Source organism: Centropristis striata, chromosome 19, assembly GCF_030273125.1.
Source record: "Centropristis striata isolate RG_2023a ecotype Rhode Island chromosome 19, C.striata_1.0, whole genome shotgun sequence".
NCBI lineage: Eukaryota > Metazoa > Chordata > Actinopteri > Perciformes > Serranidae > Centropristis > Centropristis striata.
In genome coordinates this window covers 29418975-29445387 of record NC_081535.1, presented here as the reverse complement: position 1 = coordinate 29445387, position 26413 = coordinate 29418975, and the positions used below count along the sequence as shown (strand labels likewise).

General features: G+C 38.6%; 1 protein-coding gene across 1 annotated transcript; it reads left to right on the top strand.

Moving 5' to 3' along the window:
- Positions 1-1762: 1762 nt before the first annotated feature.
- dqx1 (DEAQ box RNA-dependent ATPase 1) lies at positions 1763-26043 on the top strand. The gene is made up of 12 exons (XM_059357268.1): positions 1763-2041; positions 6336-6708; positions 10881-11074; positions 12882-13335; positions 15308-15613; positions 16349-16448; positions 17002-17157; positions 19193-19384; positions 20302-20427; positions 23088-23278; positions 23781-23971; positions 25571-26043. The coding sequence occupies exons 2-12, from the start codon at positions 6373-6375 to the stop codon at positions 25764-25766; spliced, it is 2442 nt and encodes an 813-aa protein (XP_059213251.1). The 5' UTR covers positions 1763-2041; positions 6336-6372; the 3' UTR covers positions 25767-26043.
- Positions 26044-26413: the final 370 nt, after the last annotated feature.

Here is a 26413-nt window from a genome sequence, read left to right as displayed (position 1 = left end):
ATCTATCCATCTATCTATCTATCTATCTATCTATCTATCTATCTATCTCTCTATCTATCTATCTATCTATCTATCAAACAAGGAGAACAAAGGTTCTCTCAAAAATACTATGTAAATTAAATATGCCTAACAATAATGATGATTAAACTAAACAAATAACTAGCAAAAAACAAAATCTCAAAATCAAATCAAAACTAACAAATGCCTAGAACAATCAAACAATACTCATTATTATTATTAATAAGCTAAATAGACAACTAAATACTAACTAAGGAATAAATAGCTCCAACACTCAACCTTCAGAAATAAAGCTGATGTTCTTGTCTAAATGTATTTACAATGACACAAGGTTCATTAACTGCTCTCGCCATCTGAAACCATAAAAGAAAAGCTGAATAAAAACACATCCAGGATGTTTCTTATATGAAAGTAAGTACAGGAACTTGTCTTACAATAATAGTGCAATAATAATGTATATAGTTCTTCTGAAAACTGAGTGAGCAAAGGCAGAAATAGATTTTTTTGCATGATGAGAGAATGAATTGCTGAAAAGTGGTATACTGCTATATTTTCACTTTTTAGTCCATGCAGAAATATCAGAATATGAATCTAGTCCATGTTTATGTTGGTTTGACCCGGAGGATGAATTTCAACGTTACTGCTAAGAGTTACATGTTGGGAAACTTGTGTAATTAGCAGAATTAGCTCATTCTCAGGTCAAATAAAGCTGAAAGTTAAAAATTGTTAGACTTTTCCAAGTATTTTTTATGGTAATGTATTGCATAATGTATAAAATATATGAAAGCATTTATAGCCTTGTTGCCGTGTCCTTATTAACATAATCAAGTTGGCTAAATTGAGAGACAATGCCAATTTATGATGATTATGTTGACTTTGTTGAGTCACAAACATGGACTGAGACTATTAGATCACTTTTCTATCTTAACTAGAAGCAAAATTATAGCCATTTCCAGTTTTTGGCAATTAATTGTCCAACATGTAAGTCTTAGCAACCAAGTTTAATCTCATCTACTCAGCATCTAGGTGACATTTCAGTCAGAAAGTAGAAAATAAAAAAAAATAAAAACAATTCAATTTAATGTGTGATACCCGACCCGAGTGGTGGGAAGTAACTAAGTACATTTACTCAAGTACTGTACTTAAGTAAAAATGTTGAGGTTCTTGTACTTCAATTGATTATTACAATTTTATGAAAATTTATACTTCTACTTCACTACAGTTTGAGGCAAATATTGTACTTTTTACTCCACTACATTTAGCTGATAACTTTAGTTACTTTCCAGGTCAAGATTTAACATAAAAAAATGATTAATTTAAAGTGAAGAGACTTTTTTTTTAATTAACTCTTAACAACATATTAAATAACTAAATGAGCCCTATCACTACAAAATTCAAACGCTGTTTACATATAACCATCAATACAAATAGTGGAATAATATATTAAGAATATAAAACAGTCTGAGTGGGTCCATTCTGCATAACGAGTACTTTTACTTTTGATACTAAGTACATTTTGATGCTGATACTTTTGTACTTTTACTTCAGTAAGTTTTGAATGCAGGGTTTTTACTTGTAGTGGAGTAATTTCACAGTGTGGTATCAATACTTTTACTTAATTAAAGCACCTGATATACTTTTTCCATCACTGCACGTTTGAGGTGAATAGAAAACAAATCATCTGTCGAATCGTGAATGAATCAAAACTACATGATTGCATGTTTTCCGAGGGACCCTGAACGCACCACGAGGTTTGACAGCTCGGCAGCCAAACATGGCGCCGCCTAACTAGAGCAACACAGCCAAAAACCTCCGTGTTTATTGTTATTATTGGCAGCTGTAAAGAAATAAGCAGAGCAGATGAGGATTTACATCGAGAGACTGTAAGCGGCTGTCGTCCAGTGGTCGTCTGTCCCGGTTTTATCCTGCTGGTGTCCGCTTTGTGAAGGTGGTTTGAGGAGAGAAGTGGACTGTCTCTTTCGGTCTGTCGGGTTCTTTATCTCTGTCTCGATATGTTTCACAGGTAAGACACGGTGATATACTATATATACTACGGCACAGTACGTCTACTCTCTGTCTGTGTTTTATTTATGGTTGTGTGACAGTCAGCTGACGCGTCGCTCTTTGCAGGATTTAAATGGCATAAAGGGAGAGTGTCCGGTTGTTGTGATACAAAGACAAGGAATTAGCAGCTGATGTGTCCTCCTCCTTTCCTCTAGAGGTGGGGAGAAAAAAAATCGATACAGCATCGTATCGCGATATTTTGCGTCGCGATTTTAGCGAAACTGTGAAATCGGACCCCGTTGTGCTCAGATTATATCAAAATTTCACTTTAACTACTAATTTAAATGTTATGCTTCCAATTAATTAAATGTTGTGAAACTAAAGTCTAACTTCTTATCTTTCGAACTGTATATTGTTTTAACCGTGTACGTTAAGGTTTACCAGAGTCGGCAAAAGGACGATATCCCCGGTGAATTGGTCGTGCACTAACTGTATCCCAAATCAGAGTTTTCCTGGGGAAATTGGATGTTTCTGGGTAAGCCAAATAAATATTGCCGTAATCAACCATCGTTATCAACACATCCAGACCGTACTTCTGTCCTTCACAATGAAATACAGTACAGTAAAAATACAGATGTATAAAGACTGTGGGATACAGTAACGAACGGTGTCCGATTTGGGAAATTGGACACCGTTCGTTACTGTATCCCAAATCGGACACATCTGCAATGCTGCACTTTCCGGTGTTTTCGTGGTCATTTCGAATAAGATCGCCACCACCAGTGTAGGTATAATTGATTTATACATATTTAACAATCATCGTGTGAAATTTAATTTATGTACATGGAGATTTACATTAAAATACAAAAGTAAATCTGATGAGAGAAAGCAGTAAGAATGCTCGGGCGACACTCAGGTGACGATCTTAAAAGTACATCTGTATTTTTCTGCGGGTCGGTAAGGTAACGCTGAGTGGCTGGTATGGGAGGAGGAAATTATTATTTGTCCAATCAACTTGATACCAGCCAGTCATGATGAGTCGTGATGACGTGACGTGAGTTTTTTTTCCTTTCAGCAAGAACAAAAAGCAAGTGGAGGAAAGTTGAGGAGAAAACATAGCATCATCATGTTTAGCAATCCCAAAGAAAAAAATGGCGCACAAAAGAGGAAGGGAAGAAAGAAGCAGGATGAGGATAAAGCTAAAATTTTAGTAATAATTACTATATAAGAATTTATCTGAGCTGCCACAATGCAGTGGCTCATATTCTTACTAGTATGATGTTATTATTTATTTTAACATCCATGGCATCTTAAAAGCTCCCACCTATGTGTAGAATATGATTAACTTATTGACCTGTGATGTATGACAGCAATGGTCACTACTGGGAATGAGAACTAAAATATATTTGTTATACAACACATGTCTGGGAACCTACTACTCTTTAATAGAGCCTGAGCAATGTATCAGTTGACAGATATTATCGGCCTCTCAAAGGCACATAATAATAGTAATCAAATCTTAAAATCTGTCAAGTACTCAGTGGTACTTTTAGTGAAAAACTACACAAAACTCATAAAATATGTAGCAATCATCCCCAGGCCTGTTTACAGCCCCAGCTCTGCCATGTGTGCAGTAACTTGGTGTAATAGTCAATGTGCACTTTTACAACCTATTGTAAACATTTGTAAACAGCTTTTTGCCTTGACCTTCGTCCAGTTGTTACCTTTTGTCCCTTAAATGCTGCTCTCCTCCTCTCCTATTGCATTCTATTCATGGTTTCCTCCGATATAAAAGCAAACCCTCTCCTTTCATCCTTTATTTGTTGAGGTAAAAAACGATTTCTGCTCTGTTGCATTACAACAAACTATCCAGGTTGTTGAACAAGACAAACGTAATCAGAGCAAACTCGTTCTGGGATGTTTCAGTCTCAACTGGTTACTGTTGAGGGCTTTTTAAATCACAAATTAATCTTATATTTATGTTCTTAATTGATACATTGTTGGATATAGGAAATATCCGTCACAATTTTTTTCACAGTCTTGTTGCTTATTTAATCTATTAATACATTTTGAAAAAGTTATTTTCTGTCGATTGACATACTATATCAGGTCTACTGTATGTTCAGTGACCTCTTGATTTTTCAAAAGCTGCTTTATACCAACATGGACTGCTGACTCCTCAGTTGGTCTGCTGGTTTTCTCAGTTAGAACTGAGATACGATGTCTACAGCCCAATTAATTCCTTGTATATAGATGCAGATACATTTTTAAAAAGCAAGTGGCCAATGGGTTCAGAGATTGTATTTTGGCTAATTTGTTGCACCTCTTTTATGTTTACTTGCATTCAACCAAAGCCTGCTCAAATGTGTTTGGTCAGTACTACTTGGACTACAAACACTTTCTATACAAAATCATGTTTCATTGACTTCAGTCTCTGCTGTAAGTTATTACATAAGCTATTAGTCACAGCACACCACTAAGAGACTAGTGGACCTCTTGGGAAAAGGAATAACGCAGCCATCAGGAATATCAGGTCAGAGGGGAGAGATCTACAGTAAGCCCTACTCACTCTTTGTTATTGGGAAGGTTGGACAACATGGTGATAAGTAGGGCTGGGCGATATGGACCAAAAGTCATATCCCGATATATTTAGGATGAATATCGATATACGATATATATCCTGGTATTTTTATCGCAAAGTGAGAGCAAATGTTCAGTCAAAATCAAAGCCAAGTATGACATGTCACAAGTAGTTTTATTGAAACCGTTTATTTAAGAGAACATAAATACTGTATAACAACAGGAGTACCTTTTTAAAAAAAATCAAAGCTCCATAAAGAGGACATTTGAATAAAAAAATATCTAAAATAAGAATAGCCTATGAAATAAAATAGGCCAATCTTTTTCTGAAATAAATATATTTATATGAGAAAAGAATAACGAACACTACAAAAGAACTAAATATGACAAACCCTAGTAAGGGCAGCATTTATATATGAAGAAAGAAAAAAAAATTCCGAACTATATCGATATATGAGATATGGTTTAATTTCATATCACATTTAAAAACATATCGATATATATTTTTTATATCGATATATCGCCCAGCCCCAGTGATAAATAGTGACACCTTCAATGTCTCGAATCAATGAGAATGTCTGCTTAATGGTAATGTTAGATATAAAGGACTGCAGTATTAACGTGATAAGGCACTTTGTTTTTTCTGGACTGGCCTTCTTCTAATTTCATCAAAGACATTATACTAAATTATATTAATGTGCTCATATATAAGGACAGGCTTTTACCATATTTCATACCTCAAGGTGATGGACAACCAATGCAGTAGAAGCTTGGCCCTTTTCTTTCAATGTAGCTCTATTTTCCCTTTGCTGCTTTTCAATGTATAAAATCTACTTTCCTGTCTCCCCCCAACATGTGTAAGCCAGCACATGTTTGATGCCTTCTGGCCTTCCTCTCCCATGGATCATGTCTATTGCTGCTGCCCAACTTACACACTGTGTGAGACAAGCATTCCCCAGTTAAATACCAGAGATGCCTATGGAAGGCCTGTTCAAAGGAATGGAGAAAATGTTTAGTGGAGACAGGAAGTACTGTGGGCCTTGAGGTCTACTTTACATTCTGTGTGGTACCTAAAAAACATAAGTGACATATATTTTCTTCTTTTTAGCTAATTCTGTGTGACTTCGTGCCTCTTCTGACTGTTAGCACTGCAGGCAACTCTTAATTAAGGCCATAATTCATTCCTCCCTCTCACCTACACAACTTTACCTCTCACATTCACAATTTTACCTTGCTTACATTCACAAAAAAATGTGTGTATGTGAGATGTATTTTTTTTTTTTCAAACATGTTTTATTAAACTTTTTCTTGCAAAGCAGAAGCGACAGAGAGTACGGAAAACATATCACTAATAATAGTGCACAAAAATACAGACATTTAAGCCTGGCATAGTAAAAGTGAAAATAAATAAATAAATAATAATAATAAAATAATATAAATTAAAAAAAAAAAAAAAATAGGGGCAATCAGGGAGACCAAAGGAGACAATATAATATATACTCAAGTTTGATAGCTTATCACTCTATAACTCTGCATCTTTTTCCCAGGCCAAGTCCACAAGTCCTGACCTCATCCTACGAGATGTGGTGGCATAAGATGTATTTTTTGTGTATGTGAGAGGGAAGAATAAATTATGGCCTATACGGCCCCTCATACTCAACATTCAGTAATATAATGTGTTTAATATATTCTTCATGTGAGCATCAATCATTATTGTTTTTTCCTCTCTGCAGGTAATCCCAGGCCCGTCTTTGAACCCGCCTCCTGCTGATGATGTCACAACCACCAGCGAAGCCCTCTACCCCTGTCCTTTCTCCCGGTCCCCCGGTGCGGCCCTCAGCTGCCCTGGACTCCCTCTCCATTTCTTCCCTTCTGTCTGGGGATTTAGACGATGATGACGATGGAGGAATAGGAGGGGAGGAAGGGCTGGGAGACCTGGAAGTGAACCCTTATGATGGTTTACCCTTTTCTTCTCGCTACTACGCCCTACTGGAAGAGAGGCAGAAATTTCCTATCTGGAGGCTCAGGCAGAGTCTGCTGGAGCACCTGGAGAGCCACAACATGCTGCTGCTCAGCGCACCGAGTGGATCCGGAAAAAGCACCCAGGTACCACATGTAGTGAAGTTAATTCCCTGGATTTATTTGGGGCAAAATCTGAACATGAACTGAGTCATGTAGTAGCTGAGTTTATAAACAAGGTAGGGAAACATGATCTCAGCAATAATATTTAGTCATGTTTTTAATACCATTTCTACAACACTGTTTGTTTGGGTGGGATGGATAATGATTTATATTTTCATGAAGTATTGATTTCAATATTGAAATCGACACAGGGTGACATTCAAAACAATGATGCCGATGGTGACAGAGACAGTGATTGATGGGTGAGCAGATATGTTGTACAGAATGCTGTAGCTGAGTCGTGAGGTGAGTGGATAAGAGTTTCAGCAGTTGAGAAGGAGAGGTTGGGAAGGAGACACAGTGAGGCAATGTTTTTGAGATGAAAGAAGGCAATTTTTGCAATTAACATGGCGTTCAAAGGAGAGGGTTTGATTGAAGATCACACCAAGATTACAGACAATCACTGACGACAGTGGAGCCATCGTTTGCTTGCATCCAAGATTTTATGTCAGTGAGCCAGTTTTTTAAGAGCGGAGTCAGTGGATTTCAATTTGGTGGATATGTAGAGCTTGGTGTCATCGGCATAACAGTGGAAGTGAAGGCTGTGGCAACAAAGAGGAGGGTCCAAACACTGAACCTTGGGGGACGCCTTGAGGGACTGGCGCTGTGTTGGACATGACTTAATTGATTCTGATGAACTTGTCAGGATCAGGTGCCAGGTGATCCAGAGGCTGGAGTGATTGATGGTATTAAAGGCAGCGCTGAGGTCGAGTAAAATGAGGATCTTGATGGAGTGGGCATCAGAGGAGAGCAGGACGTCACTGGTAACTTTGATCAGGGCGGCTTCTGTGCTGTGTTGGGATCTGAAACTGGATTGAATGGTTCATAAAGTTGGTTGGAGTCCAGGTCAGCTTTACGCCTGGAGGCCAGAGTGCGTTCCAGTATTCTTAACATAAAAGGGAGATTTGAGATGGGTCTGTAGTTGTTGGGGGGTGTCAGGGACAAGACCAGGTGATGGTGTGTTTATGTCCCTCTGATGGGGATGTTAATGTCCATGATGATTGCTGGTCAGAGATGGTGAGGTCAGGGTCAGAGAGGTGGTTTATGCTAAATCAAGGGGAGCAGACTAGTCGTATTAGGAGGAAATTTGCAGATTTTTCCTGCAGCCAACAGTAAGAAGTGCAAAGGACAAAGTTACAGTGCCTTTGCAACAGCATAAGTACAAGGACAACCAGAATTTTAAAGATGCAGCAGGTGAAAAGACAAAAGAGACTGTCTTGTTTTGTCTTGAAAGACACTTGGCTGGAGAATGAAGTGTGCACTCGGGGAAGAAGGTGCTGGAAAGTGGAGCACAGTGTTTTTCTTTGATGAAAGGGGTGTTCAAGTTACATCAGGACAGTGCAATCATTAGCCAGAGAGAGGATCTGAGGAGCAGGTATAATGATAACCAGGTCATGACAGGGAAAGGCCTGACTGCCTTATTGTAAATATACCCAGGTCTCTAGTTTGTGATTGTAAAGTTTCATGAGTCTGCAATTATCCTCGAGGTCACAGCAGTTTAAGTTGGGCTCACTGAATCCAGCTTTACAGTAATACCCAATGCAATTCCAAGACTGTTTAGGGATCTCACTGTACAGAAATATATGCATGTAAAAAAATGCATGGTTCTTGCTCAAATCTGTATAAAATGAGGCACTCTTGTGTAAATGTGCATGTATTGTACAGTTTATAGGCATGCCCGCATTATTGTAAGGATAAGAATAAGGATTAAGATATTGTCATAAGCCAGGGCTTATTTTGGCTAGTCTGACTCTTATTTAAACAGTCTATGGTCTAACTTGTATTCAGTTGATCCACTCCCATAAATTAAAGTCAGTGACAATGGCAACAAAACTTCAAACAGGCCCTTGTTTGAATCTTCTTGAAGATGTTTTGTCGATATTATAGCTGCAAATAGAGGTACTAGAGAGCATTTTAGAATATTTTAGCTCATTGTTTTTGGTTTGGGTTGCCAACTTGTTGTTACTGTTTTTGTTCAGTCTCAACACTCTTATCTACAGAGTCAGAAAGCCTGTCGCTTATAGACAGAGCGAATAATGATTTTGCATTCAACAAATGGACACAATTGTAACTCAAAAGTAATGTTGCTCTGTGTCTGCGGGGAGTGTCAATTGTCAACAATTTAAGGGAGCCTGTGGTCAGTGTGAAGAACTTGTACAATGGATAGACTTAAAACCTCTTCCACTCCACCCAGACAGTAGAGTTTTATGGGGAGATAGCAGGTCAACAGTAGATAACACATGAAAGTGATGTACACCAGCAGGTAATTTTATACAGCGAGGTCAAGTTTCACTGCATTGAAATGGCTACTATGGGGACTTACATCACACATGAATAAAAGCTGGCTCATTGAATCCATAAGAGTCTCAACTTTCCAGTGATATCCAATTTATGCAAGTCACAGGCTGTTTAGCGACCCCAGTAAGCAGAAATATTCCGATACAATGGGCGAAAATAACATTTTACTGCATGAGAAAAACTGCATATCTCTTGACTAAAACTGCATGGGACCAATTTTCATTCAGAATTCAAGGTCTTCTAGTTTCATATGATATTAGTAGCCGTGTTTCCATCAACGAATTTTGATGCGATTTTGAGGATTCAAATGAGAAAACCTTGATGGAAACGGCAAAATTTGATCAACTTTCGTAATTGCGTGAGAAAAGTCTTCCGATTAGGAACCTATCTTTGATTATTTTTTCCCTCTTGCGTAATCTCATCTACTACTGTTTTCTGATAGATTAGCCTACAGCAGTACAGTACACTGCCATCTGCTGACCAAAGTATGTGACTGCAGCTTTGTTTATTTGCTCTAAACCAGTTGATGGAAACCTCCCGAATTCCTATTTTCTTTAATTTGTGATATGTCAAAGTTTTGCTTCAAAATTCGGTTAGATTTTAATGGAAACACGGCTACAGTCTTTACTGTGCCATTAAAAATCTTCACTTTAAGTTGCCAATGAAAGCAGAACATAGATTGAATTCATATCTGACACAGATGGAAGAAATTTCACATGTTTAAATTAGTGCGTTTTCCCAAAATATAACTTGTTTTTTTTCCTCTCAAATCAGTCAAATCCACATTGAAGAAACATGATATTTAATACAGCAAGCTACTTACAAAATATATACTATATATGCTGCATAGAATTGTTCTCACAAATAGCAGTAAAGGAAAAGGGCAGCCCCCAAGAAGAAGAAAAAGTGAACTCCACCTTACGTTGTTACTGAAACTCTCATCACATTTCCAGCAACGTGATTTCGCCCCAGTCTTCAGATTTTGCACAAGAGATTGCAACAACAAGATTGCATTGCCAGATGTTTTTTTTTTTTTTTTTTGGTCCGGCGTTTTTCTTGTGGCGTGTTTGTGTCACACTTAACACTTCACAAACATTTTTTGAAACATGAAAGTCATGAGATCGAGTGACATAACTTTCCTTACACAACATCTACACTACTGGTCAAAAGTTTTAGAACACACCAACTTTTCCAGAATTTAATTGAAAATGATGCAGTTTAATGTCTCAGTGTACTCTTTTTATTAATGCACATTTGCAACATTTAAAATTCTTTATTGAGCATGATAGTGTTTTGAAAGTAAAAAAAGATTCAAAATCACATTTTATGTTGAACTAAAGTACTAAAAAAAGACACAAAATTACCAAAAAAAGACACCAAAAGACTTAAAAAGACACAAAGAGACACAAAATGACTTACAAAGACATGAAAAGAATTAAAAAATGGACAAAATAGCCCAAGACTCCATAGAGTTAAGTAGTTAACCCATTTCTTGTTCCCTGAAAAAGGCCTACTTGTATAATTCTGAAATGTACATTATCTTTCAGTTTTTGTTAACCTTACCTTCTTTTATTTACCTCTGGCAGTTCACCACTTACCTTCGTACCCTTTCAAGCTGTTCATTTGACTTGAACTGCTTGAATTTCAGTAAAAAATGGAAAAATTGGGGTGTTCTAAAACTTTTGACCGGTAGTGTATATTAAATCTTTGTGTGATATGTTTTTCCCACGACACTGTGCTTCTCTTAAGACTAAAATGACCTCCATCTTCCTCCTCCTCTCCCTCCTTGTGCCCTGCAGGTGCCTCAGTGGTGTGTGGAGTATGCTTTGTCCTATGAGTTTTCTCAGGGTCTGGTGTGTTGTTCCCAGCCCTATTCGGTGACAGCGTCGAGTCTGGCCCTTCGGGTGGCTGATGAGATGGACCTCAGCCTGGGCCTGGAGGTGGGCTACAGGGTGTCTCATGATGACAGCTGCACACCCGACACCCTGCTCAGGTGAGGATGCACGGAGAATGCACCTTGGATAACGGGGATGTCTTACTGTAACACACTATAACTGAGTACTAGAGGTGTCTTGAACAGGTTAAGTACAGCTGAAACGTATGAGTCAGTTTTTGCTTTATTTTCCAAGCAAAGTGGTGACCTGTGTCCTGTGTCATTGTCTTCTCCTCTCCAGAGGTGCTATAGATGGCTGATTAGATTTCACTAGTTTTGTATGATTATGTTATTTGATCTTACAGCCACACCTTGCCTTTTGTTTTGTTTTTCCTCGCAGTTTGCTGTCCAAGGTGGCAGTTTTATAAAACTAGCAGTGTAATCCTTGAAAATACAGTCATGGAAAAAATTATTAGACCACCCTTGTTTTCTTCAATTTCTTGTTCATTTTAATGCCTGGTACAACTAAAGGTACATTTGTTTGGACAAATATAATGATAACAACAAAAATAGCTGATAGGATATAAGTTTAATTTAAAAGCTGATATCTATACGTTTTCCATGGCTTTCTTGATAATATTTTTGGTTATTATCATGAAAAGCATAGAAAATGGATAGATATCAAATGTACCTTTAGTTGTACTCATTTTATACAGTCTATGGTTATACTAGGCATTAAAATTAACAAGAAATTGAAGAAAAAGGGTGGTCTAATAATATTTTCCATGACTGTATATTTGTGTAATAGTGATACAACCCTTATTGTTTTGGTTCAGTTTTCAATTAAATACATATCAACAAGGATTAGAACATTATGTTTTATTTATGTTTCAGACAGTGTCCCAACTTTTGGGGGATTTGGGGTTTCTTTACCAAAAGATATTGGAGTGGTGTTAGATAAATGTGCATACATAAAAGTCTTCTGCCGTTTAGCATGTCACAATGACGTATTGATGAAGCTCCTGGCTATTGACAGTGTTTTTTTATGTGGTTTGACCTACTTGCAGTGGTGGAAGAAGTATTTCGATCCTTTACTGAAGTAAAAGTACGAATACCACACTGTGAAATTACTCCACTACAAGTAAAAGTCCTGCATTCAAAACTTACTGAAGTAAAAATACAAAAGTATCAGCATCAAAATGTACTTAAAGTATCAAATGTAAAAGTACTCGTTATGCAGAATGGACCCACTCAGATTGTTATATATGGTCCAAATATATTATTGTATAATTATTTTTGATTAAAAATTATTTTTTAATTATTTATGTAAGCAGCATTTTAACTACTAAATATATTGCTGTTAGGTTAAATAAAAAAGAAAAAGCATCATGTTTTTATGTTAAATCTCGACCTAAAAAGTAACTAAAGCTGTCAGTTACATGTAGTGGAGTAAAAAGTAAAAAGTTACATAAAATTGAAATACTCAAGTAAAGTACAAGTACCTCAAAATTGTACTTAAGTACAGTACTTGAGTAAATGTACTTTGTTACATTCCACCACTGCCCACTTGACCACCCTGCTGTGAAAATGCTTTAAAGGGATAGTTTGGATTCTTTAAAGTGGGCTATTCCTTTAACCCATTGAAGCCTGGAAAGCGGATACGTCGTTTTGTAGTATTTGTATAAGCTCTCAAATACTTTGAATTTTTGAACTTTTGAATTTCATTTCTATCTGGTACAGAGGCTGAAAAATCTATTATTGAGTAGAAGCGTTGACACTTCTGTTGAATTTCCAGAAAAACTTCAGGTTTTAGGGGCTTATTTTAAAATCGCCCAGAGGTTTTATAGGCGTTTCAGGCCTCAATGGGTTAAAACCACTGTATGTTTTAAGGATACTGACTAGTCTTTCCTCATCCCTTCCCCTAAAGGTTTGTCAGTGACGCTCTCCTCCTGGAGGAGATGATGTCAGACCCTCTGTTGCATCAGTACGGTATCGTGGTGCTGGATGAGCTGCAGGAGCGCACCGTGCCCACCGACGTGCTGCTGGGCCTGCTGTGTGACGTCTGCCGCCAGAGGCCGGACAACTTCCGCGTGGTTCTCCTCACTCACCCGACGCTGGCGCCTCGCCTCTCCGCCTTCCTGGGACCTTTGGTCCCTCACCTCTCCCTGGACAGCGTGACCACCGACCCCCCTGCCAAAGACCAGGAGGAGGGGTGTGAGGTAGAGGGGGACAGGACGGCCGTGGAGCTGAACAAGGTGGAGACTGTTTACCGGGAGCTTTCCTCTGGGAAGGAGCCGGCAGCTGCAGCCTGTCACATGGTGCTGGACCTGCACAGACGGGGAGAGGAGGGAGATGTGATGGTGTTTTTAGCCAGCGCACAGGTACACTCTTATTCTGCGTAAACCTCATGGTAGTCTGTAATGACACATTTATGTGTTAAAATACCATTATGAATAACTAGAGTTGTCCTGGCCTGCAAATCATATTCTACAGACTCAAGAAATCTTGAGTTGGTTCAGACCCTTCTACAAAAAACACACCATAATCATTATAATTTGTTTTTTTAAATAACATTAGAATAAATAAACAGAAAATGGTAATTCCCTCCAATAATATTGCAATTGCAATATCAGTCAAAAATAACTGCAATTGAATATTAATATTAATTAATACTAGATTTCACATTTTTAATTAATATATTTGTGCTGTAGCAAAATATCATCACTTGTAGCTGTTCAGTAGAAAACTGAAGGGCTTAACGTATCTAGTGCATGTGCCAAAACGATCCCAGATCATCACAGCCTAGGTCATTCACAGGATACATAAAAGAGCATCATTATCTAATCCTGTTGACACATTTTGTTCTGTAAAGGTCTCAGGTTCGTAGATTGGAAGCCAAAGAGTAAACACACACTGGAGAAAAAGACTGGTCTCAATCCTGTCCTTTATTTTGGTCACAGGTAAAGTTATGCAGATCTGGTCTCAGATTTACATTACAGGGATTCAGTTATACAGCATAATTTACATTTAATTCTTCTTGGACTGGACCTGCCCCTGTACAAAAAAATGGACGTACCGACACCGAGTTCTATTGGCCAGTTACTAATAACAACAGCTCTTTACGATGTTTGCTATTGTTTGTGTGTGTGTGTGTGTGTGTGTGTGTGTGTGTGTGTGTGTGTGTGTGTGTGTGTGTGTTGACTGAGAACCCAAACTCTGTGTGTCTCTGCACAGCATTATAATTATCCAAATATAACAGTTCAGTGTATTACTTTGTACTTTGTACTTTGTCTACTGGTATTACTGTGTGAGATTATGACACACAGTGCTGATCTTCAGGTTCCTAGCACTCAGATGATGTCCACACCTTTTACATTCTCTGTGCCCACCGCCACGCCTCTAAACAAGTGCTGGGGATGGTAAGAGGAGAATGTAGAGGAGTGAAACAAGGACACCTGAACCTGAGAAGCCTCTTGGGCATCGCAGGTGTCTCACACACTCACACGCACTGTAAACAACATGCAGCAGTCATGTGTCCTGCATCCATGTGCAAAGCTCTCTGTAGTTAGTAACCCACAGTAGATCAAACTCTCTCATGCATACATAAACTCCCTTTATGTCAACACGACCACACCTTCTGCTTCCTGAATAGCTGTAAGTCCTGGTTTCCATTTCAGACCGAAGTGATGATAGTTATGTTGTACTTAGGTACTAACCAGGCGACAACCTCCTGGTCTGAGCAGTGAAGCAAACCTGGAAGTGTCTTCAGCCTACATTCTTTCAAAAGTCCAGCAGGGGGCACCAACAGTGGCTGTAAAAGAACTCTGGTCCTATCTATCCCAATACAAACTGAGACGACTTCGTACTTTAATTTATTACCTCAGAAAATATTCTCATGGCAACATTATGTTCTCAATCGCTACTTTCAGATCTTCTTCAAGACAATATGATGCTAACTGTGTAAATAATGGTCCCATTTAGAAGAAAATAGATGATAAAGCAGGGTATGATTTGGGGCGTGGCTACTTTTTGATTGACAGGTGGCTGACATGGCGAGAATCAGGAGAGAAGTGAACTGTGTATGTCTAAATAGCCGTTAGAGGTGGGGAAAAATCTATACAGCATAGTATAGCAATATTTTGCGTCACAATATTATATCAATGAATGGCCGCCAAGTATCAATATTTAGCACCTGCAGGCCGTCAGTATTTTCACAGGTTTTTTCCAGAGGATGTAACGGGCTTACTTTTAGGATCTCCATCAGTGATTGTGTTGCATCAACTGACCCTCACGGTGGAAGTGGATGGTTTGAACCTGAGGCTCCGTCCTCTCTCTCTTCCCTGTGCTGTGTAGGAAACAGAAGAGTGTGCGGCTCTGCTGGAGAAAGAGTGTGTAGCTTTGAGTCCTCAGCTCGGTCCTCTCAGGATTCTCCCTCTCCACGCTGGACTGGGCGGGCTGAACCAGCGGGTCTACGAAACCAACCCCGAAGCCTCTACACTGAGGGAGAATGACAGCTCAGAGAGCGCGGATGGCTCGGTGCTGGGGGCCGGAGGTCAGGGGGTCAAGAGGAAGGTTATCCTCTCCAACTCCCTGGCGGAGGCTTCCTTCTCCCTGCCAGCTATTCGCTACGTCATAGACACAGGCCTTCAACTCAAAACTGTGAGTTAAACACAATAATCCTGCTTTTCTGTCCTTGCCTTTCTCTTATGTTTCTTATGTGCTTCATTTCTCTGATTGAAGTAAAGTTTAAGATTGTTCTAATTAGGCCTGGGCGATTATATGATCCCGATTTGTGATCGCAAGAAATTTCGGAAATGTGCGTGACAACAGCCAATCAGAGTAGACCTTTTCCTTCTCCACTACTGTTTGTAAGTTGCCGGAGAAGTAAACAGAAAGAAAGTGGAGCTAAACGCGGAGCTGAGGGCAGATAAATAGATGTCAGCCATGATTTGGACCAATAAACCAGGAGGAACAGGTGAATGTTGGGAAAGAGCAAAGGAAATTTCAATCTATCCACCGATGTATCGAGAGAAAACTAACATTCACAGCACGGCACTTCACACACAGGTATGGTGCATTCAATAGCTTCAAAATGGCTATGGTGCGTTCAAGAGCGTGGGACATATGAATCTTTAGTTTAAAAAATCGGGATAATAATCAAGATTGGACGAGAGGAAAAAATACATCCTGATTTTTTTTTTTTGCCATATCACCCAGCCCTATTTCTAATGTTGTGCTCAGTATCAACCGAATGCAAAAATGTTAAGTTGTACTTTATTTTGGGACACAAAGAGTTTTTTGATAAAAGCTAAAACAAATCAGCATGTTCAGTCTATCGTGTTATAAACTCACGATTCTATTTCAAAGATTTTTCATCTTCTTTCTCCCTCACAGATTTATAATCCACAAATACGAGCTAATTCTCAGGTCGTGAGGACGATCAGCAAGCACCAGGCTGACATGAGGACGCAGAGGGTGAACAGCCACCTGCCAGGTAGGTTCTGATCACCAGCTGCTGGAGATCCATACAGAAACTTCCCTAAACATCTTCCTAAGATGGACACAAAATTACCAAAAAATGATCAAAAAAGACAAAAAATTGACAAAAAAGACACAAAAATACCAAAAAGATATAAAACTATAAGAAAAGACACAAAATGTCCAAAAAAGATATAAAAATGACCAAAAAAGATACAAAATGTATCAATTTATCAAACTTATCCCATAAAGACATTGTGGTGGAAAGCAAAAGCATGCAAGAAAATGTTAATTCTCTGCAGCTAACACCTATAACACCATAAATCTGCTACTTTTTGCCACTTTTCTCTCAAAATAATACCCCCCTCGCCCGTATCCTTATATATATATATATATTTTTTTTCATACTCGGCCCTAACATGCCATTATACTAATTAAAGACATTAATGAAACCAAATAATAATTGGCAACAATGGATGGATTTCTTGGCTGTAAATGAAATTGTTCAACTATGTGTGACTGTAAGTGCCTCTGTGTGACTGTTGTGTTCTCCTCGTTGGTGTTTTTAGGGCTGTGCCTCCGTCTCTACCCTCGCTCTCTCTACGACGGGATGGAGGAGGCTCACTGTCCGGGGGTGGTGGAGGAAAACCTCAGTCACTTGGTGCTGCTGCTCAAGAGGCTCGATATCGCTGACATGGGACAGTGCAAGTTCCTGGATAGACCAGGTACCATAATGAACTAACCAACTAGTGAATAACTCTATGATGCATCAGATTTAACATTGGTGAACGTTCACCTCCAGAACAAATTAGCATCTTTGCACTGGTGAAGGTAACTGTGGTTTTGACTGATGCTTTGACCCTGTGTGGATGACCCCACTTGGCTGCTAAACAGACTACTAACCAGCACTCTGGTATCCACATTTGTCACATCCGGCATGATAGGTGACTCACCTGCATTATATGTGACTGCAGCCTCACAGAAAAAGACTGAGATGATTAGAAGCACATTTTCTTTCTATAATATTTTATTTAAACCTCTAAGCCACTGAGGTTTTCCTTATTTACAGTGATGACGGGAACAACAAACTGTACAAAAATACAAATTCAGAATGAAGGCAACAGACAAGATAAATTAATAAGTAAAAATGCTGTTTAAAATGACCGAAGCTAAAAACAGTTGCAGGCAGGTCTGCAATCGAGCTATGAAATTGACAACATGTTATGTGCCTATTGCTCCTCAGTGCAAGTTGAAGATTATTCAGGTCGCCGGGGCATTGAAACAAAAGTCTGACTTCCCAACTTCAGTCTGCACATGGGGAACTGTGAGAGAAAACCAGTTATTTGATTGTGTCAAATAGTGTCCATGATTCCAATCAAGAAGTCTTATTAGATATGGAGGTACTTTACAGCCACGGTGATTAACTGGGAAACAAATATTTTCACCCTCTGAGCTCCCCAATGGTTAGATCGTGGCTAACCATGGTGCAGGTGCCTGTTAAGAGGTCCGATGGCACTTTCACAACCCAAAGTTAGACCGTTTTAATCGAACTCTGGTGGCTAAATCCTTGTTACAGTTCGTCTGGTTGCTTGTGAACGCTCCAATTGTAATCTGGTGCACCAAAACAACCGGTCCCAGACCACTTGCAAAGAGGGTCTGTTTCCAAACAGACCCTAGAGCGCTTCGATTCACTGTGAACGTAATCCGACCCGATTAAAGGAAATGAACCAACCCGCAGTGGATTGTGGGCTACCTGCGCAGTGAGATATACACAGATAATATTATAAAGATGAAACTGTGTCCTTGAGTTTCACTCTGTAGACTACCACTGAGCTAAGGCTAATTTGTCATTGCAGAATAATCAACATATTGCTCAAAATAACTTAAAAGAAGCAGATGGTGGTAGGATCATCAAGGTTCTCCTTCTCTGATTCTACAGCTGTCTGAGGAAATAATAGATTGACACATTATTGACGACCCGGAGCCTCAACAGGAGCTCCTTCTGACCGTTTCTCTCCACATTAGTTGGTCGGAACACCAGAGCAGATTACGGCCGCTAGAATCAAACACACTTGGTTGATGCTAGGTTCCATGTTGCTTTTTTATTTCAATTTCTATTCAGTAGATTTCAGCCCTCCACCTTCGTACACGTTCCTCTGTATATCTATCTTTTTTTTCATTTGGTCCGCTTACATTTCTGCACTGTGAAAGAAACCAGACTAAATAATAAATGGACTGCACTTATATAGCACTTTTATCCAAATTGGTTTACACTACACACTACGCTCATTCACCCATTCACACACACATTCATGCTGGTGGACGAGGCTACCAGGGCACACTGCCCTGTGACTGCCCGGTGACTGTTCTACCAAATGAGCCACAGCCGACTAAATACAAATCAGACCCAATGTATCAATTTAACTCTGATGCGGATTATACACACAGACTGGGGTTGTGAAAGCGTCCTTAAAAAGCTTTTATTTGCAGACCTTCAATGCAGTGAATGAACTTCTCACCTTGAATGAGGTGAATATGTGCTCCAGTACGCTGTGACATCACTGATGGGTGTGGTCTGCAGCTGTTTCAGTTGTGAAACCCTCCCGGTGCAACAGGTTTAGCAGGGCTGTGGAGGATTGTTTTCAAATGGCTGATGGCTTTTCAAATCTACTGTTTGTCCTCTGGTCAGTTGGTGTATCAGCACTTCCATCCCTCTCCTCTCTATACTCATTTTTCTTCCATTTCTCCCTTATTCCACAGCCCCGGAGGCTCTGATGCAGGCCTTGGAGGACCTGGACTACCTGGCAGCGCTGGACGATGACGGTAACCTGTCAGAGGTGGGCATCATAATGTCAGAGCTGCCACTGGAGCCTCCGCTGGCTAAAGCTCTGATCGCCGCCTGCGAGTACGACTGTGTGGACGAGCTGCTCACCATCGCTGCCATGCTCACAGGTAACAACAAAATGATTGTTGCACCTCTCATATATACGGCTGCATATTAGGGCCAAGTATGAAAAAAAAAATAATAAAATACAGACCCGGGGGAGGGGGTTAATATTTTGAGAAAAAAGTTGCAAATTTAGAGATTAAATGTGGCAAATCTACAAAAAAAGTGGCAAATCTATAAGGAAAAAGTCACAGATTTATGAGATTTGAAGTGACAAATCTATGAGAAAAAAGAAGCAGATTTAGGATATTCAATATGGCAAATCTAGGAGAAAAAATGGCAGATTTATGAGATTAAAAGTGGCAAATCTAGGAGAAAAAAGTATCAGATTCATGAGGAAAAAAGTTGCAAATTTAGAGATTAAATGTGGCAAATCTACAAAAAAAAGTGACAAATCTATAAGAAAAAAGTCACAGATTTATGAGATTTAAAGTGACAAATCTACAAGGAAAAAGTAGCAGATTTATGAGAATTAAAATAGCAAATCTACGATAAAAATGTTTCAGATTTATGAGATTAAATGTGGCAAATCAATGAGAAAAAAGAAGCAGATTTAGGAAATTCAATATGGCAAATCTATGAGGAAAAATGGCAGATTTATGAGATTAAAAGTGGCTAATCTAGGGAAAAAAAGTCACAGATTTATGAGATTTAAAGTGACAAATCTATGGGTAAAAAGTAGCAGATTTATGAGAATAAAAGTAGCAAATCTAGGAGAAAAAAGTATAAGCATAAATCTGCGACTTTTTTCCTCATAGATTTGCCACTTTTGTCGTACATATGATTCCAGTGACACAATAACAGAAATAGCTTTGTAAATTACATATAGCAACATTGTATGCATTTAACACATTTTAATTTCTCACAGTACTTGTTTTTTGTAAAATTTTAAATATTTGTTGTGATCTCTGGCTTCTTTCAGCTCCCTCCTGCTTCCTGGCAGTGGACCCCAGCAAAGCGGAGGCTGCTGTGGCTCACTGGCAGCCTCTGATGCACGCAGAGGGAGACCACATGACCCTGATTAATATTTACAGAACCTTCATAGAGCGTACGTACAGTTATTTATCAGCCTGCATCTCATAAATACTGAGGTACTGACAGTTCCCACTGATCATGGAATCGTACGGTTGCCCTGAGAGCTCACAGCACTGCAACCTAAGAAAACACATGCAAATACACAAAACACAAGCAAATTGAGACAACATCTTCATCAGTTTGAGAACACAATAGCAGCATTTAGAAAAAGTGCTGAAAAGACCACAACACAACGGACATGTTTTCCTAGAGGACACTTAACCCATTAAGGCCTAAAACGCCTGGAAAACCTCTGGGCGATTTTGAAAGAACCCTCTAAAACCTGAAGTTTTTCTGGAAATTCAACAGAAGATTTTTCAGCCTCTGTAGCAGATAGAAATGAAATTCAAAAAGTATTTGAGAGCTTATACCCGTGGCTTTCATGAGAAGTTGAGTTTATTTGTCCAAACCTTCAATAAAGTTTTTTTAAAAATCAACAAACTCAGCAAATGTTACATTTGTCTGAATAAAAAATCCTATGCATAATACTAATACATGCCCATTAGCAAGATGCAAACATGATATGACCATTGGAAGAAATAGACATAGTTCTCATTACCCTACTGTAATTAAAAAAAATAAATAAATAAATAAATAATAATAATAATAATAATAATAATAATAATAATAATAAATAATAATAATACATTTTATATATTGCACTTTTCAGGGTACTCAACGACGCATAAAGTAATATAAGACATAAACAGTCATGATTTCTTATATCATCATCACAATCAATTATTATTATTATTATTAATAATATTAATATATTATTCTGTTATTCTAAAGTTCTGGAAAAGTCCAATGTTGCATTGCGACACTCCCGCATGTATTCTGATCATGATTCTGATGCACTTCATTGGCCAAGAGACCGAAAATAGGTGGAAAAAATACAAATACTACAAAATTACATATCCGCTGTCCCAGCCTTAATGATATAGTAACGCAACAGCGCTCCCGGTTTCAATGGTAGAAATGCGGTAATGCTTTCCCGGCTTAAATGAGTTAAAGGGATGCACACGTCTGGACACGCTTTTGATACTATCACGTTATAATGTGATATGAAACTAAACAAAACGAGAGGCAGCAATAGGCTATGGCTAGTTTACACGATTCAATTAAATTGTACTTTAAGCTTGTTTTTTTTTCTTAAGTTGCAGTGCTGTGAGCTCTCAGGGCCACCGTACAATCTAGGAATAAACTGAATTTGACAGGCAAAGTTTGGACCTTTGTTCCATTATCTTGGACGGTTATTATTGGATGTTTTCACAAATGTTTCACTAATTAACAAAACTTGTAGTGGCAAATTAGGCAGCTTCAGAGCCCCTGGGCCAGATGAGTCAGACAATGGGCTGCCCAACTTGCCAAAAACTCATGCACCAAAATCTTCCCCAAACACTAAGAAAATGTTCAAATGAAAGAGGCAAAAAGTAGCAGGAGATTGATGCAGCAGAGTTTAATACTTGCAAAGGTCAAGAGATCAAAACTCAAAATGAGTTCCTTGTTGCAACCACAAGAGACTGAATAAAAATAAAAACATCAGATTATATGCCATACAACCTTCCTTTTTCTCATTCTCTCTACCAATATGTATCTTTGTAACAAGGACGTATCTTGTGGGCTGATTAGGTGATGATTTTGTATCCTACCACACTGTTTTCATTGGTGGTTTGGCATGTTGGCTAGTCAGGTGATGACTTGGTGTTCATCCTGATTGTTTTTATCGTCGGAGGACTCCAACGGCCTGTTTGGGGCTCAAATTTCTATTGGTGTCAGCATTTTACCTTCCATGTTACCTTATTTGGGCACTAAGACTTCCTGTGTTTTGTTACTAATATTTCTGGATGAGAGGTAATTCCTTTTTTTGAAATAATCACACTTTTAATTATTATAACCTTAAAAACATCCTTTTACAACCGTTTTCAACACATATCAAGATGTTACCTTACTTTACTCTGACATGACTTTGTCTTCAGTTTGGTCACTACAGTGATTGCTCACTGTATCTCAGGTTACAGCTCTTATTTGCAACACACACACATTTAGCTCAACACAAGTCAAGAATGATCATTACTGCTTTTTGTCTTATTAACGCACACTCTATTGGATTAAATGCATACATTGTTTTATAATATTTCCTCACAGCAAATCGTAAGTTTGTTGTCTTAGGAATACAGTCTTTTGGATTTAGATATGGAATGTAAAGTCCACAGTGGGAACCCTGCAGTAACAACTCATATGATGACTTATTCTTCTGGCTTGGCTTTCCTACTGTGCAGACGCTTTTCTGCTTGCTCTCTCCTCCTCTTGCAATTTTTGCTTATATTCTTCTTTTTAGTTTTTATGCACCAAATCTCTGGAACAAACTCCCAGAGAACTTGAGGTCTGCTGCAACTCTCAGCTCTTTTAAATCAAGTCTGAAGACTTTTCTGTTTCCATTTTAACCTGTAATTTTTATTTATTCGCTTTTTAATGTGTTTTCTAATGTGTTTTATGTATTTCTAATGTGTTTTATGTATTTTAATCTTGCTCCTGTAAAGCATTTTGAATGGCCATGTGTCCGAATTGTGCTATATAAATAAACTTGCCTTGCCTTGCCTTATTGAATGGTCTGTTTGTGGTAATTTGCAGATAATCAAGACGAGGCGTGGTGCACAACAAACTTCCTCAGTCATGCAGCCCTGCGGTTGGCTGTGGTGATCCGGGCGGAGCTGCTGGAGGTGATGCAGCGTATAGAGCTTCCTGTTTCTCCTCCTGCCTTCGGATGCCAAGACAACTGCACCAACATCAAGCGTGCTCTCATCTCAGGCTTCTTCCTCAAAGTAATTTCTCTAGATATCAGCTCTTAAATTAAACTCTTATGAGCTATTTTTTGTTTTTATCATTATATTTGTCAAAACAAATGTACCTTTAGTTGTACCAGGCATTATAATGAACAAGAAATCAAGGAGAAAACAAGGTGGCCTAATCATTTTTTCCATGACTGTATATACCTCATGGGTCGTGCACCGGCTTAAGAATGCCTTGAGGGAATTTCTTCCAATTCAGCACAAACTTCCAATTGGACTCACAGATGAACTGATTATGATTTCATTCTTGTGAAGGCGATTTCTTGGAAACGCCTTGAGGGAATTTCTTCAAATTTGGCACAAACATTCACTTGGACCAGCATGTATTTATATGACATCTTCTGTAGTGTTTTTACTGTATTACTCGTATGCTATGTAAACACATTTATTTCACTTTTCACACATCTGACTGTATTTCCTTTCCTCTGTTGTTGATGATAAATGTTCCATAAATAAATGTTCCAATCTCCTTCAGGTGGCTCATGATGTGGACGGCTCCGGTAACTACCTCCTGCTGACTCACCGCCACGTGGCTCACCTGCACCCCTTCTCCTCCTACCTGTGCAGGCAGCCGCGCCCCGACCCCCCCAGCTGGGTCATGTACCACGAGTTCACCATCTCCTGCGATAACTGCATCCGCATCGCTTCCGAAGTTCACCCTCAGATGTGAGTCAAAGAGGAGATTGGAAATGCTCGAGTTACTGTTACTTGGATTGTTTTCACGCTTCTGTCAGGCCTGCTAGTTCTCATTATGAAAATTATCGATGTTGTAACAGTTCTTCACCTTATGTGTTCAACTCTGACACGTTGGGTCTGTGAATTTGAAGGAATTGGGCCTGGAAAGTCCTCAAAAAGTCCTTAAATTTGATGTTTAATGCGGTGTGGGAATGTATAGTTTTCACTGATGTAATAAGCACTTAAACAGTCGATCCAACTGTTGGTTTTATAATAATAATGCATTTTATCTATAGGCGCTTTTCAGGACTCTCAAGGTCATCTTACATTAAACAATTAAAAATAAAACAATAATAATAAAACAGCAATGGCAGTAATAATAAACTACAATTAAACAATTACAAATAAGAACAATAATAAAACAACAATGTCAGTAATAATAAACAACACTAAAACAGTACAGAGAAAAATTGGCAACATTAATAAAATTATGAATATATTAGGGGTAGGCTAGTCTAAACAGGTGTGTTTTGAGAAGTGACTTGAAGGTTGACAGTGTTGTTAGAGAGCGGATGTACTGAGTTTTGTACTGTTTTTAGAGGGAGTTTAGCTGTATTTTTCTGTCTTGTAATAGCTGTTTCCGCCTGCTTCCAGTCTCTATGCTAAGCAAGGCCAATTAGTGTAGTTTCCTAAATGTTGACCTAGGCCTGGGCGATTATATGATTGCGAAACCGATAAGTGATACATTTCGTGGTACATTTCAGGTTTATACGGTGATCAGAATGTCAGAAATGTGCGTGACAACAGCCAATCAGAGTCTACCTCTTCCTGCTCCATTTCTGTTTGTAAGTTGCCGAAGAAGTAAACTGAAATACCAAACGTGGAGCTAAACGCGTCAGCTATGACTTGGAGCAATAAACCAGGAGGAACAGGTGAATGTTGGGAAAGAGCAAAGCAAATTACAATCTATCCACCGCTGTATCGAGAGAAAACTAACATTCACAGCACGGCACTTCACACACAGGTATGGTGCATTCAGTAGCTTCGAAACGGCTATGGTGCGTTCAAGAGCATGGGACATATGAAAACTTACAGAGAAACAAGTTATTACTGGGTGGAACTTAGTTCAATAAACAGGTTAAAGAAACATTAACAGTGTGGGCTTTCTAACAACAAATCTCACAATTTGTTTATGTTTTTTTTTTGTTTATGTTTTTTGTTTTATGGGGGTTTTTTTTGCATACCTGCAAAAACACTCAGGACTGTAAATAAGTTCACTGTGTTGTTTTCATTTTATTTCATTTGCTTTGTTATTTACTTCATATATCTATAAAATATTGAACTAATCTCTAGTGTCTTTAGTTTTCAACTCAGATGCTTAACACTGGCAGTTTATAAACAATATAAAAAATTGTGATAATAATCGAGATCGGATGATATGAAAAAATATATCATGATAATTCTTTTTGCCGTATCACCCAGCCCTATGTTGAACTAATCCTTTATTGACTATTTCAGCCTCTAAGCATTAATGACAATCGTTTTTGTCAGTCTAATGAATCTCTGTTCTCCTCCTCTTCTCTGCTGCAGGCTGGTGGAGCTGGCCCCTCAGTACTACCTGGGAAACCTGCCGTCCAGTGATGGCAAAGAGCTGCTGATGGAGCTGAGGCAGAGTCTGGACCAACAGGACGGAGTATCAGATCAGTACGGCAGGACTCACAGAGACGAGGACGGGACGGGAGACACTCACAGTCAGTCCAGCACGGAGCTCTGTGTCCTCCAGTGAGACGAACACAGAGACGGAGCATCTCAGGAGAAAAAAACGCTGAACACACAGACGTCACTTTATTGTTTGATCTGAGATTTTGTATGAATTAGTCTGAAATGTAATTTAAGGTTAAATCATTTTGATTTCAAATGAATTTTTACTGTATAGCACAGTAATGTGTTCTATCTTATATATGCAGTGGGTAAATATACAAACCTTCATTATCTCCTTGTTGTGCTATGTATGGACTTAATTTAAATTTTTATTAAGTTTTTTATTTAATGAGGGATTTCTGTCTGTCAGGGCTCACTGTGATCTGATCCTGCAGCAGTGATGCACAAAGCTTCTATTTTCAACTTTTTGATACTGTTTGTAAAACGTTTGCATTTCCTCTTTAGATTCTGCCTTTTATTCTCTCTGACTGTGGGCCTATTTAATAGGACATGTCTGTCAATACACTACTTCCAATTAAAGTTTGGTTTTTCATGTTTGAATTATCTCAGCTGAGTGATTTTATACTCTAACTTCCTCAAGTAGCTTCACCTCATTTCCTCGGCTCCACTGTTGATAAAGGTAATAATAACTGGTTTGTGTTAAAGCCAATATGCAGATTTATTATTAAGTATTCTCTCTCAGGTCATCAGACGGCAATATGTTTAGTATAT

What these genes read in the sequence shown, in the direction of transcription:
- dqx1 (XM_059357268.1), top strand. Translation starts at nt 6,373, where the DNA reads ATGATGTCACAACCACCAGCGAAGCCCTCTACCCCTGTCCTTTCTCCC. An exon ending in GATCCGGAAAAAGCACCCAG is followed by an intron (nt 6,709 to 10,880) that starts GTACCACATGTA and finishes TGTGCCCTGCAG; the next exon opens with GTGCCTCAGTGGTGTGTGGA. An exon ending in CATCGCTGCCATGCTCACAG is followed by an intron (nt 19,385 to 20,301) that starts GTAACAACAAAA and finishes GGCTTCTTTCAG; the next exon opens with CTCCCTCCTGCTTCCTGGCA.